Source organism: Hemitrygon akajei, chromosome 2 (assembly GCF_048418815.1).
Source record: "Hemitrygon akajei chromosome 2, sHemAka1.3, whole genome shotgun sequence".
In the NCBI taxonomy this organism is placed as follows: Eukaryota; Metazoa; Chordata; class Chondrichthyes; order Myliobatiformes; family Dasyatidae; genus Hemitrygon; species Hemitrygon akajei.
Window position 1 is genome coordinate 212,679,970 of NC_133125.1, and position 15,225 is coordinate 212,695,194.

Consider the following 15,225-nt stretch of genomic DNA (forward strand, 5'->3'; position numbering starts at 1 on the left):
GGGAATGAAGGGATGTGGATCATGTACAAGTGGGAAAGATTAACTTAATTTGGCTTAGATGCTGAGAGCCAAAAATCTCATTCCTAATCTGTAGTATTTCATGTTTTCAAAAGCATTGATGTGCAGACCAATCTTACGGTGCAAATTCACAGCACCCTGCAAGTGGCAACACAGGTAAATAGGGTGGTAAAGGTGGCTTACAGCATCGTTGCCTTCACCTGTTGGGACGTCGAGCAGAAAAGTCGGGAAGTCATGTTGCAGCTGCACAAAACTTTAGTCAGGCCAATGTTGGAATATTCTGTTTGCCCCATTACAGAAGGTATGTGGGGGCAGTAGAGGAGAGAGGGCAGAATGGTTTAACAGAATGTTGTCTCAGAGTCTCAACTGCAGCACAAAGTCGGACAAAAAGATTGTTTACTCTGGAGTGTTGGAGGCCAACGGGTATCCTGATTGAAGTACAGTATTTTAAATATGATAGGCATACATAGGCTAGCTAGTCAGAGCTTTCTCCTCCCAGGTGGAAATCTCAAGTACTAGAGGACATGGGATGAGGGTGAAGCAGGAAATTGTCAGGAATGTGTCACAAGGTAACTGAGAGGAGTGGGTACAAACAAAATATCTAAAATATATTCTGACAGGAAGAAGAACAAGCAGGGAATGGGGAATATGAAACACAGGCAATTACATGGGATTGGTTGTATTAGGCATTTTGGTTGACACTGATATTGTTGTCCAAGGAGCCTGTTCTGTGCTGTACAGCTATTTAATGGAAACCTCTGCACAATTAGGATGTTACTTGAATATGTACACAAGTCAATCTTTCTTTTCTAAATTGCAAGGGAAAAAGTAACTAAACTATCTGATCTCTCGTGCTGTGATAACTCTCACAGTTATTAATCTGGTAAGCCTACCAAACCTTTGGACAGACTGCATTGTTACTATATCTCATTTTAGGTAACAAGAACAAAGCTCTGCACAACATTCTCAGCACAGCCTCACCCGAAATGTCAACTGTACTTTTTCCCATAGATGCTGCCTGGCCTGCTCTCCTCCAGCACTTTGTGTGTGTTGCTTGGATTTCCAGGATCTGCAGATTTTCTCGTTTGTGATTTGGTCCTCTTACCTCAGAGTCTTGTTTCACTGCCAAATATTCTCATTTTCCAGGGACCATGGCCCAACCTGATCAATCTTTCCTCAGAAGACAAGCCCTTCATCCCAACAATCAACCAAATTCCCTGAGCTCCCTCCTCAGCGAGTGTCTCTAGTCAGCCTGTTCACAGACTGTGCACTAAAACTTCCTGGATACATCTAACAAATTCACCCATCTAATCCTCTTGCACTAGGTCAATCAATGTTAAGCAATTAAAGTTCCCATGACAACAACCCTGTTATATTTCAACCATTTAAATATCTGCCTCCCAATCTGTTCCCCAGTGTTTTTGTTGCTTTTTGAGGGTATATAGAATGCTCCAAATAGAGGGATTGCTCACTTCCTGTTTCAAACCTCCCCCCTCACTGACTCAGTAGACAATCCCTCCATGACACTCTCCCTTTCTGCAACTGTGATACTCTCCCTAATTAGTGTCATGCCACTTTTTTTAAAAAGGATGTAGGCAAAAGATGGGCAACTATAGGCCAATTAGCTTAACATCTCCAGTCAGGAAGATGTTTAAAGCTGTCATTAAGGAATAAATAGCAAAACATTTAGAAAGGAGTGGTTCCATTAGACAGACGCAGCATGGATTCAGAAAGTGCAGGTCCTGTTTGACAAACTTACTGGAGTTCTTTGAGGCCATAATGAGTGCAGTGGATAGAGGGGAACAGGTGGATGTCGTATACTTGGATTTCCAGAAGGCGTTCGATAAGGTGCTGCACAAGAGACTGATAAATAAGATACAGATACATAGAGTCAGAGGAAGTGTATTGGCATGGATAGTGGATTGGTCAACCAATAGAAGGTTGACCAATAGAAGGCAGTGAGTTGGTATAAATGGGTGTTTCTCCGGTTGGCAGTCGGTGGTGAGTGGGGTGCTGCAGGGGTCAGAGCTGGGCCTGCAGCTGTTTACCATTTACATTGATGATTTGGAAGAGGGAACTGTGTGTAGTGTAGCAGAATTTGCTGATGACACTCATCTGAGTGGAAAAGCAAATTGTACAGAGGATGTGGAGAGTCTGCAGAGCGGTATAGATGGGTTAAGTGAGTGGGCCAAGGTCTGGCAGATGGAATACAGATTGTCGTCCTCACAAAGGGTCTCGGCCCGAAACGTTGACAGTGCTTCTCCTTATAGATGCTGCCTGACCTGCTGTGTTCCACCAGCATTTTGTGTGTGTTGCTTGTTAAATGTGAGTTCATCCACTTTGGAAGAAATAATAGAAGAGCAGATTATTATTAAATAGTGAGAGATTGCAGCATGCTGTGGTGTAGAGGGATTTGGGGTGCTTGTGCATGAATCACAAAAAGTTGGCTTGAGGGTGCAACAGGTTATCAAGAAGGCAAACGGAATGTTGGCCTTCATTGCTAGAGGGATTGAATTCAAGAGCAGTAAGGTCTTGCTGCAACTATACAGGGTACTGGTGAAACCGCACCTGAAGTACTGTGTGCAGTTCTGGTCTCCATACTTGAGGCAGAATATACTGGCTTTGGAGGAGGCTCGAGGAGGTTCATCAGGTTGATTCCAGAGATGAAGGGGTTAACCTATGGGGAGAGATTGAGCCACCTGGGACTAATCTCTCTGGAATTCAGAAGAATGAGAGGGGATCTTATAGAAACATACAAAATTTTGGAAGGGATGGATAAGATAGAAGTACGAAAGTTGTTTCCATTGGTAGATGAGTCTGGAACAGGGGGACATTGCCTCAAGATTCAGGGGAGAAGATTTAGGATGGAAATGAGGAGAAACCATTTTTCCCAGAGAGTGGTGAATCTGTGCAATTCTCTGTCCAGGGAAGCAGTTGAGGCTTCTTCACTAAATATACTTAAGATACAGTTGGATAGATTTTTACATAGTAGGGGAATTAAGGGTAATGGGGAAAAGGCAGGTAGATGGAGCTGAGTTACGGACAGATCAGCCGTGATCTTATTGAATGTCGGAGCAGGCTCGATGGGCCGGATGGCCTACTTCTGCTCCTGTTTCTTCTGTTCTTATGTTCTTATCTCCGTCCACTCCATCGACGGTCATTCCAACAATGGCTGCTCCACTTTTCGCTGCCTTACATTTAGTTTCTTTCTGTCAATCAATCCCACTGATTGGGCACTGTGCTGCTCAAAGCTCCAATCTGTCACAAGTCGCTGTCTTTTCTACTCAATTGGTGAACCTGAGTGAACCACCCCTTCTCAGGCTTCAACCTCTGTGATGGAGGCTGCTCAAAGTTCCAGGAGGCAGGTAGTGAGGTGACTGTCAGGAGAGGGAAAGGGAGTAGACAGACAGTGCAGAGTAACCCTGTGGCCATTCCCCTCAATAACTAGTATACCACTCTGAGTGGTGTTGGGGGAATGACCTACTGGGAGGCATGGGTTATGGGTGAAAGGTGAAAAGTTTAATGGGCTTATGAGGGGAAAATTCTTCACTCGGAGGTTCGTGAGAGTGTGGAACAAGCTGCCAACACAAGCAGAGCATGCAAGGTCAATTTCAATGTTTAAGAGAAGTTTGGTTAGGGACTGTACATGGTTGGCAGGGGTGTGGAGGGCCATGGTCCCAGTGCAAGTCGATGGGAGTAGGCAATTTAAATGATCCAGCATGGACTACATGGGCCAAAGGGCCTGTTTCTGTGTTGTACTTTTCTATGACTCTGTGACTAAGGTTTGAGAAGAAACTGAAGAGTTGTGAACAAAGCCTGGTCCTTCATGCAAACCAGATTCTCTCCACACTTCCCACTGGCTTGGGAAAGTGGCTGATATAATCACAGATCCAACCCACTCTGGTAATTCTCTCTTTTATCCTCTCCCATTGAGTAGGAGATACAAAGCCCCAAGAGAACAAACCACCAGACTCCAGGACAGTTTCTATGACACGGTTATCAAACTCCTGAATAGACCTCTCACACTCTAAAATATGAACACGTACCCTCCAGTCTAACACAATGCAGCCATCACACATTATTGTGTAATTGTGTAATTACTTGCACTGTAATTTCTCTGCAACAGCACCATATTCCACATTGTTTTCTTTTTACTATCTCAATATACTCGTGTATGAAATGATCTATCAGGATGGCATGCAGAACAAAAGCTTCCCACTATACCTTGGTACAAATGGCAATAATACTCACCGAGAACACGTAGTTCAACTGCAGATTGCTCGAAGTCAGTTCTGTCTTCAACTGAACAGGAATATCGCCCTTCATCATCCTGCCTTACGTTCTGAGAGAAACGTTTCCTTTGGTGATTTCATCTTTAAAGAGTTCTGTCCTTCCTCTGTAATCCGGGTGTTGAGCGAGGGGGTCATCTTGTCCATGTCTGTACACGTGGATGGGTGAGCTGAGACCGGATTTCAGCCACTGCACTGCCATGTTGCTGGCAGAGGTTGGTGGGAGCAGCTCACATTCCAGTACAACATCTTCACCTGCAATGGCTACAAAAGGCTCCTCGGGTACAAGTAGGATAAAATCACCTGGAGAGAAATAATTGATAAGACAAGGAACCCATATTGAACATTGATAAGGAACTTGTTACCCAATATACAGTTCAACTACAACACAACCAGGACTGTGAACTCAAATGAAAAGAATCTCAACAAGTATTACGATATTGATTACAAACGATCAAATTGAAATGGGTAAGTGTGTAGCTGGTTTTAACACAAGTTTGTATATAAATTTACTGCAGATTATAATAACAATGTTAAAGAATATTGGTTCTGCCCCTCTTCTACCCCACCCCCTCTAACCATCAAAATAGTTTTGGCATCCCACAGAGCACCGGGGTGGAAAATAACATCCCACAGCTACTCCACCACAACCCACCCAACAGGCATGAAGAAAGGGATGGTTTGGGTCTGAGGGTGGGTAATGGTGTGGGTGGAACTCAGCACGGAAATCTCTATGTGAAATCCAACCAGGTGGCAGCTGGACAGAAAAGCCCAAATTACAAACAAGACAATTGATGAGAAAAGTTTATTGCATTCCAAGTGCTTAAAGTCCAACTTTTGAGGGTTGAAGTAACGTCTTTATATTCTCATTGTCCAGTCATCATTTATTTTTTAATATAAACTGCAAAAAAGCTGAAGCTCTATCACTACCCCCAATCAAACATCACTCCCGGCATCATGCCAAACAGAAATAAAACCCCGATGCCCACTGATTGCCATCTGATCCAGATCCTCTACCCCACTCTTCTACAGTCACATCTTCCTGTCCCTGATCATTCACCAATTCAGTGATGGGAATTGAAGGGTGTGACTGCCTCCTGGAATATCATGTCAACTCTCCCCGATGTATTGAAGTGTTTGGAGCTCATCACCCTGAGCCAAGTACTTCAACCAGAGAACACTTGCAGATGGTTACAGTTTGATCAGTTTGGATCAAATTGTAGGCTGAAGGGGTGGGCTGGGAACCGTGGCTCCAAACTCATTTCTATAAATCAGGGTTTCTCAGCCAGGGTTCCACAGATCCCTAGTGTTCCATTGGAGGTCCTTAGGGGATCCGTGAGAGATCATGATGCTAGCGCCCACCGTGGTGGGCAGTGACCGAGCAGCCCCATTAGCAACCTCAGTCCAGTATGGCAGTGGGCAGTAGGACTGTGTTTATTTGGAAGAATCCATCTCAGTTTTTGATGTGAGATGGGGAGGCCGTTAATATCTGGAGAGCTCACGGAGGGGAGGAGCATGATGTGTTTCTTCCGAGCATTGAATGGACCTGCCCAACAGGCTGTAATGTCAGCCTCTCCCTCCCGAATTACCTCCCCTGATTTCCCCTTACGTGCTGCCAACTGATTTTTGGGAGCGAACAAACTACTGGTGTGATGGAAACTTGAGGGAAATTTTCATTCTGAAGTCGGTGCAGTGTGGCGATTTTTGAGAGGATGTGTGAGATGGAAGAGGATACTTGGCCTAGGCCTATGGTCATTTCTGATAAGGTTAATGATGCGGAATTACAATCTTCTGAGTCATTTCACTGCGGTAGAGCAACAGTGGGCACACAAAAGTCCGTTTATACAATGAGAGCTGCTCATCAATGGGTTTTACATGGACTGGTGATCCACGTTGTCCAATTCCATTGAGCCTAGTCTGTAACAAACAACTTACAAATGCAGCAATGGCTCCAGAAACATTGAAAAGACACTTAACTACAGATCACAGCCATTTGACACATAATTGTGCTGATTATTTTAAAAAACCATTTGGAATCTCAATAAAAAAAGATTAAAGCTTTTGAAAATAAAGTCACAGTCATTTAAAGAGTTCAGGAAGCACGTCACTCAGTAGCTTTAAGACCAGTTCACTGGAGAATGTTTAAAGAACTGTGTGAAACCCTGGACAAAGAGCACACCGATCTCCTGCTACATACAGAAATCTGGTGGCTGAGCAGAGGAAGAGAGCACAACGGGGTGTTTGAGTGAAAGGCGAATTGCAGGTGTACTTTCTAGAAGATAGTAGGCCAGATTTTGCTGAGTGCTCTGCAGATGAAGAATGTCTGCAGAAACTAACCTACTTAACAGACATTTTCCATCAAATGAACCAATTGAACGTCTGCAATGTCCTGAAGGAAATGTTTTGACTTCAGGTGACAAGATTCTTGGATTTAAAAGGAAATTGAATCTTTGGAAAAATCATGTTGCAAAAGCAGATCTTGTAATGTTTCCATTGCTGTTTGGATTTGAGAGTGAGGAAGGATATCAGAAAGTCTCGAATCTTGTTGAAAACCACCTGGAAGAACTGCAGAACAAAATTGAACAGTCATTTCTCTCCATTTCAACACAAGAGTATGACTGGTTGAGGGAATCTTTCTCTGAATCTTCTGCTCAGCCTGTGAACCTGACTTTGAGAGAAGAGGATGAACTTTGTGAGCTGCACTCTGATCATGCACTCAAGATTAGATTTACTGACCTGACCCTGGACAAGTTCTGGATTTCTGTAGAAGAGTATCCTGCCATTCATCGGAAAGCAATGAACATTTTGCTTCGGCTTTTAACTTCTTACATGTGTGAGCAAGACTTTTCTTGTTTAATAAGCAACAAAAGCAAGGATAGAAATACTCTTATTTCAGTTGAAGGTGTGCTTATCTCAAGTTCGACCAAAAATTGAGAACTTTATTATGTTTGCCTTATGGGATTTTAAAATTTATGAAATGGAAGGAAAGATTAATTTCAAGAAAGGTAAGCTAAGCTTAATGATCTGTTATATTTTCAAGAAAGGTCAGCTGAACATTCATTCCCTGCTCAAAAGAGCATTGACAATTATTTTTGATTTATTATATCAACAACTTACTGATTACACTAACGTACCATGAGCTGTAGATATAATTTTTATGCAGGGGTTCACTGAGAACTAAAAATTATTTCAACGTTGCCTCCATGGCCAAAAGTTTGAGAAAGGCTGCTCTAAGTATTTGCGTGACATTTTCTTCTATGACTGATTGCTTGGAGATAAATAGCAGAATTAGATAGTTGCAAGTTCCTGATGAATTTAGCAGAGATGGTGTCTCTCACCACAGCGGATCCCCACACCCCAGTAGCCTAAGTGAGCTGTCTCAGCTCTTCTTAAAAGCTGGTCTCAGGGCCTCCCTGACCGATGGATGTTGGCATGGAAACATAGAAAACCTATAGCGCAATACAAGCCTTTCAGCCCACAAAGCTGTGCCGAACTACTTTAGAAATTACCTAGGGCTACCCATAGCCCTCTATTTTTCTAAGCTCCATGTACCTATCATATCCGCCTCCACCACCATCGCCAGCAGCCTATTCCATGCACTTACCACTTTCTGAGTAACAAAAATTACCCCAACATCTCCTCTGTACCTACTTCCAAGCTCCTTAAAAAATGCCCTCTCACGTTAGCCATTTCAGCCCTGGGAAAAAGCCTCTGGCTATCCACACAATCAACGCCTCTTATCATCTTGTACACCTTTATCGGGTCACCTCTCATCCTCTGCCGCTCCAAGGAGAAAAGGCCAACTTCGCTCAACCTATTCTCATAAGGCGTGTTCCCCAATCCAGGCAACATCCTTGTAAATCTTCTCTGCACCCTTTCTATAGTTTCCACATCCTTCCTGAAGTGAGGCGACCAGAACTGAGCACAGTACTCCAAGTGGGGTCTGACCAGGGTCCTATATAGCTGCAACATTACCTCTTGACTCTTAAACTCAATCCCACGGTTTATGAAGGCCAATGCATTGTATGCCTTCTAAACCACAGAGTCAACCTGTGCAGCAGCTCTGAGTGTCCTATGGACTTGGACCCTGATCCCTCTGATCCTCCACACTGCCAAGAGTTTTACCATTAATACCATATTCTATACTATGTATTATACTATACTATAGTATAGTAATAGTTTAGTAATATACAATATAGTATGTGAATATATTATACTATATTATCTCGTGGGAATGATCATCTGCGGGGCTCAGAACAGCTCTGAAATAGGGCCTGCTGTCACCCACGGCTGTTGGTATAAGGGCACCGTTACGAGACCCAGGAGATTTCACTCCTGACACCACAACTGCCTTGTCGGCCATTCAAAGCGTTCCACCCTCCTCAGTAAATTCAATTCCTTTCCACCTATTCCTACCTCCCATCATGGTGTACAGCACTCTTGGGTTCCTGTTGACCTACATTCCACCTCGTTTGTTTTAGCCTGCCATGATGCACACCAGCATCCCCTTAGACGCCCTTATGATGGCCCATTTTGAATGGGGAGAAGACACTTTTTATCATAGAGAAGAGGGGTAATCCTGAATGTACTTCCATAGATCGCCTTAAACAGACCCACCAAGAATTCCACTAGCACGGCCTGCATCACATGACACTCCTCTGGAGGAGCCGAGGCACCTGCTGTTCCTCCTCCCATGGAACACAGAACCTGAGCTGGGAGGCTCGTCCAAACTCCGGACAGGTTCACAATGCCGGTTTTAGTGAATTATGTGGAGGGGGAAGGCTGTGTAGTGTAATGTAATTAATGGAAACATATATAATTCACAACCCCTGATATTGAGTTGGCGTTTCACTTTAAGAGGCTGGTCTGATATAATTATGTAATTTTTTTTAACCACACTTTGTGTTCAGGGTTTGGAGTATAATAAATGAGTTGTTATGGCTTTTCTTAAACATAAAATGGCTTCTTCACTATTTTTATTTGTGAAAACCTACAGTGTTCTCTAATAGATTTGTATGGAAGCTCGACTTTCGGACGCACAGAACCCAAACTGCAGATTTTACAGTAAAGGGTGTTTGAAACAAGATGTTCCTGAATTGCTGTTCACACCCTGTTTAACATTCCTTTGCAGGATCATATCATTTATACGCCATCAATTTGGCATACAGCCTAATGATGACCTAGACTCACAAATATTGCTGGATGCAAACCAAACTTTGCTTTCTCAATTTACAAGACTGTTACATCAATTATTCTTGAGGACGTGCTGATGTTTTGCTTCCTTGGACTTCTGGTGAATGCCAGACGTGAAGGAAGTAACAGCAGAAGAGTCGAGAGGCTGAGAAGCTGGGAGAGGGGGAGGAGTGATGGTGGCAGTGAGGGGGAGTAGGAGGGGTGAAAAGGAGAGAGGGTGAGGGGAGGGGAGAGAGAGAAAGAGAGAGGAGAGAGAAGAGAGAAAAGAGAGGAGAGAGGGAGAGAGAGAGAAAGAGAGAATAGTCCTGTCAGTGGTGGGAAGTTGTGAGCATCCCCTCCCCCACTATCCTCAGCACCAATGTTCACCAACCCCACTCCCAATAACCTGTGAAAAATGCCCTTGGCCTCTCCACACAAGGTGGGATCAAGTTACTGGGCAAAGCAGCACCAGGTTCAGCACGGAGACCCCACCTCACTTTAGAAATGTAGGGAACATTTCTAACCAACAAACTTGTATTAAAAAAGTGGAATTATTGTCAAGGTTTCTATAATTAGATTAGTAAAGTTTATTACATACTCCAAAACAGTATAGTGTTCAATAAAATAAAGGTACAAGCATTACAGTATCATATTAGTAAAAATATTGTTCCTGTGTGGGTTTATTTCAGTTTCTCTGGAAGATTCCCCAGTGAAACTGCTGAGAAACTTCAACAACACTGACCATCGCTGGGTAAGTCCAATGGAAATTGTAGCTGGGAAATGTTGGTTAGTCACAGTCAGAATGTAAGAACATAAGAAATAGGCACAGGAGTAGGCCATCTGGCCATTCGAGCTTGCCCCACCATTCCATAAGATTATGGCTGATTCTCCACCTACCAGCCTTTTCCCCATAAACCTTCATTCCCTACTATGCAAAAATCTATCCAACCCTGTATGAAATATATTTACTGATGTGGCATCCACTGCTTCCTGGGGCAGAGAATTCCACAGACTCACCACTCTCTGGGAAAAGCAGTTCCTCCTCATCTCCACCTAAATCTACTCCCCCGAATCTTGAGGCTATGTCCCCGAGTTCTAGTCTCACCTACCAGTGAAAACAACTTTCCTGCCTTTATCTTATCTAGCTTTTTCATAATTTTGTATGTTTAAGATCTGCTCTCATTCTTCTAAACTCCACTCATCTCTGGAATCAACCTGGTGAGCCTCCTCTGCACCGACTCCAAAGCCAGTATATCCTTCCTCAAGTAAGGAGACCAGAACTGCACACAGTACTCCAGGTGCAGCCTCAGCAGTACCCTGTACATTTGCAGCATTACCTCCCAGCTCCTAGAATCAATCCCTCCAGCGATGAAGGCCAGCATTCCATTTGCCTTCTCGATAGCCTGCTGTACCTGTAAACCAACCTCCAGTGATTCTTACACAGGCAGTCCCAAGTCTCTCTGCAGAGCAGCATGCTGCAATTTTTTACCATTTAAATGATAATCTGCTCTTCCATTGTTCCTTCCAAAGTGGATGACCTCACATTTACCAACATTGTACTCTGTCTACCAGACCCTTGCCCACTCACTTAACCTATATATATCTTCTCCAGACCCTCAGAATCTTCTGCACAATTTGCTTTTCCACTCAATTTAGTATCATCAGCAAATGTAGATACACTACACTCGGTGCTCTCATCCTTGCAGCCAATTACCACGCATCACAGACTGAAAGCTAAGTCATAGAAGAGGCTAAAGAACACAACTTAGGTGTATAAGGTGATGAGAGGCATTCACTCATTCATGATAGTCAGAGGCTTTTTCCCAGGGCTGAAATGGCTATCACGAGAGGATACAGGTTTAAGGTGCTTGGAAGTAGGTGCAGAGGAGATGTCAGGGGTAAGTTTTTTTACGCAGAGTGGTGAGTGTGTGGAATGGGCTGCCGACAAAGATGGTGGAGGCAGATATGTTAGGGTCTCTGGATAGGTACATGGAGCTTAGAAAAATAGAGGGCTACGGGTAACCCTTGGTAATTTCTGAAGTAAGTACATGTTCGGCACAGCATTGTGGGCCGAAGGGCCTGTATTGTGCTGTAGTTTTTCTATGTTTCTAACTTCAGAGATTAGGGCAACATCAATGTGGTAAATTTAATTTAAATTAAATTAAATTAAAAAACTAAATTAAAGTAGCACCAGATCTGAAAGGCCGCTGCTGCCGTGTGCCGTGCTGCCTACAAGCTGATGTATGCATTTTAGCTGTCCAGATGTTCCAGGGTTGAGTGAAGTGCCAATAAGATGGCATGTACTGTGGATCTGCGTGATGGAAGGGAAATTGGAGCGGATCTAAGCTGCTTCTTAGGCAGGAGCTAATATGCTTCATCACTGTGGATATAAGCGCAAGAGGACTCCCCATGTCTTCTTGGCCACTGGTATAATTGAAACCTGCTTGAAGTAGGTGACAATAAACAATAAACAATAGGTGCAGGAGTAGGCCATTCAGCCCTTCGAGCCAGCACCGCCATTCAATGTGATCATGGCTGATCATCCACAATCAGTACCCCATTCCTGCCTTCTCCCCATATCCCTTGACTCCGCTATCTTTAAGAGCTCTATCTAACTCTTTCTTGAAAGCATCTAGAGAATTGGCCTCTACTGCCTTCTGATGCAGAGCATTCCACAGATCCACAACTCTCCGGGTGATAAAGTTTTTCCTCAACTCTGTTCTAAATGGCCTACCCCTTATTCTTAAACTGTGGCCTCTGGTTCTGGACTCCCCCAACATCAGGAACATGTTTCCTGCCTCTAGCGCATCCAATCCCTTAATAATCTTACATGTTTCAATCAGATCCCCTCTCATCCTTCTAAATTCCAGTGTATACAAACCCAGTCGCTCCAATCTTTCGACATATGCCATCCTGGGAATCAACCTTGTGAACCTATGCTGCACTCCCTCAATAGCAAGAATATCCTTCCTCAAATTTGGAGACCAAAACTGAACACAATAGTCCAACTGTAGTCTCAGCAGGGCCCTGTACAACTGCAGAAGGACCTCTTTGCTCCTATACTCAATTCCCCTTGTTATGAAGGCCAACATGCCATTAGCTTTCTTCACTGCTTGCTGTACCTGCATGCTTACTTTCAGTGACTGATGAACAAGGACACCCAGATCTCATTGTACTTACCCTTTTCCTAACTTGACACCATTCAAATACTAATCTGCCTTCCTGTTCTTGCCACCAAAGTGGATAACCTCACATTTATCCACATTAAACTGCATCTGCCCACTCACCCAACCTGTCCAAGTCACCCTGCATTCTCATAACATCCTCCTCATATTTCACACTGCCTCCCAGCTTTGTGTCATCTGCAAATTTCCTAATATTACTTTTAGTCCCTGCATCTAAACCATTAATGTATATTGTAAATAGCTGTGGTCCCAGCAACAAGTCTTGCGGTACCCCACGAGTCACTGCCTGCCATTCTGAAAAGGACTCGTTAATGCCTACTCTTTGTTTCCTGTCTGCCAACCAATCTTCTATCCACGTGAGTACCCTACCCCCAATACCATGTGCTCTAATTTTGCCCACTAATCTCCTATGTGGGACCTTATCAAAGGCTTTCTGAAAGTCCAGATACACTACATCCACTGGGTCTCCCTTGTCCATTTTCATAGTTACATCCTCAAAAAATTCCAGAAGATTAGTCAAGCATGATTTCCCCTTCGTAAATCTATGCTGACTCGGACCAATCCTGTTACTGCTATCCAAATGTGCCGTTATTTCATCTTTTATAATTGACTCCAGCATCTTCCCCACCACTGATGTCAGGCTAACTGCTCTATAATTCCCTGTTTTCTCTCTCCCTCCTTTCTTAAAAAGTGGGATAACATTAGCTACCCTCCAATCCTCAGGAACTGATCTTGAATCTATAGAACATTGGAAAATGATTACCAATGCGTCCATGATTTCTAGAGCCACCTCCTTAAGTACTCTGGGATGCAGACCATCAGGCCCTGGGAATTTATCAGCCTTCAGTCCCATCAGTCTACCCAACACCATTTTCTGCTTAATGTGAATTTCCTTCAGTTCCTCCATTACCCTAGGTCCTCTGGCCACTATTACATCTGGGAGATTGTCTGTGTCCTCCCTGGTGAAGACAGATCCAAAGTACCTGTTCAACTCGTCTGCCATTTCCTTGTTCCCCATAATAAATTCACCCATCTCTGCCTTCAAGGGCCCAACTTTGGTCTTAACTAATTTTTTTCCTCTTCACATACCTAAAGAAGCTTTTACTATCCTCCTTTATATTCGTGGCTACCTTACCTTCGTACCTCATCTTTTCTCCTCATATTGCCTTTTTAGTTATCTTCTGTTACTCTTTAAAACATTCCCAATCCTTTGGCTTCCCGCTCATCTTTGTTATGTTATACTTCTCTTTTATTTTTATACTGTCCTTGACTTCCCTTGTCAGCCACGGTTGCCCCCTACTCCCCTTAGAATCATTCTTCCTCTTTGGAATGAACTGACCCTGAACGTTCTGAATTATTCCCAAAAATACCTGCCATTGTTGTTCCACTGTCATTGCAGCTAGGGTATCTTTCCAGTCAACTTTGGCCAGCTCCTCCCTCATAGCTCCATAGTCCCCTTTGTTCAACTGTAATACTGATTACAGGTGGGTACCACATACTGCTGAAGCGAGAGGTTAAAGATTGTAGTGAATACCGTAGTCAGTTGATCAGCACAGGTCATTATTACTTGGCCAAGTAACCCATCCTCCCAGTACATGACATCACCATCTTCTGGTCAGATCCAAGGTCAGTTCACAAATTGATCAGCATCTGCGATTGGTTTGAGTTGGCATCGGGGGCCAGGGTTAACTGAATGAAGAGTGAGGCCATGCTCTTTGGCAATTGGACCAACACAACAAGTACTGGCTGGAGTGCATTGGGAAGGTAGAAGAGAAATTGGAACTGTGGGAGGGTGTTCCTTGTCGATAACTGGGAAGAACACCCATCAGGTGTGAGGTGCTCTCAGGGATGCTGTACTTGATGCAACTGTGAAACATCCTCCAATCCTCCTGCTGGGAATCCCCAGAACTGCCTTGGGATGCAAAATGGAGTGAGTCAGATGGGTCACAGTGGGTAAGTCCTTGGACAACAGGGGCAAAAACACATCTGATGTTGCCCTCATCATGGTACCGTATAGGGTTCTTCCCCTACTGGACAGGACAAGTCTGGGTTGGATGAGAAAGCTCTTCAATTATTGTAGCAGTTAACACCCCAGTCCTATTGGTTGTAAGGAATGCAATAAACAATGTGTAATGCATTGACTATGAATGTAAGAATTTAAAGACATTGCATGGTTTATTTTTGTAAATATTTTTATTATTAAAAAAGTTTATTTCGATTTATAAAATAGAATCTTACTGTTGCTTACAGAGGAGGCAGTAAACTTTGTGAAACAGAATAATAAAATAAGTGATAGTTTCGATGAAGCAACACACACAAAATGCTGGAGGAATTCAGCAGGCCAGACAACATTTATGGAAAAGAGTAAACAGTCGATGTTTTGGGCTGAGACCCTTCATCAGTCTTGATACAGTTCCCTACCTCATTCCAAAGATGTATGCGATGGGGTTAGTAGCATGTGTTGCTGCCGCCAGAGACATGGTGCCCCTGTCCCCAGCACACTGTGTTGGTCCTTGATTCAAACAACGCATCACTGAGTACAGTGAATATGTTTCAATGTA

At 43.6% G+C, this 15,225-nt stretch overlaps 1 protein-coding gene across 1 annotated transcript in view; it reads right to left on the reverse strand.

Annotated features, from left to right (window-relative positions):
- Positions 1-4,353: 4,353 nt before the first annotated feature.
- The window catches only part of LOC140722256 (butyrophilin subfamily 3 member A3-like), a 42,640-nt gene continuing 31,768 nt past the window's right edge, over positions 4,354-15,225 (reverse strand). Inside the window, exon 9 of the mRNA XM_073037052.1 lies at positions 4,354-4,610. Coding sequence (XP_072893153.1) covers positions 4,354-4,610 — 257 coding nt within the window. The remainder of the gene's footprint in view (positions 4,611-15,225) is intronic.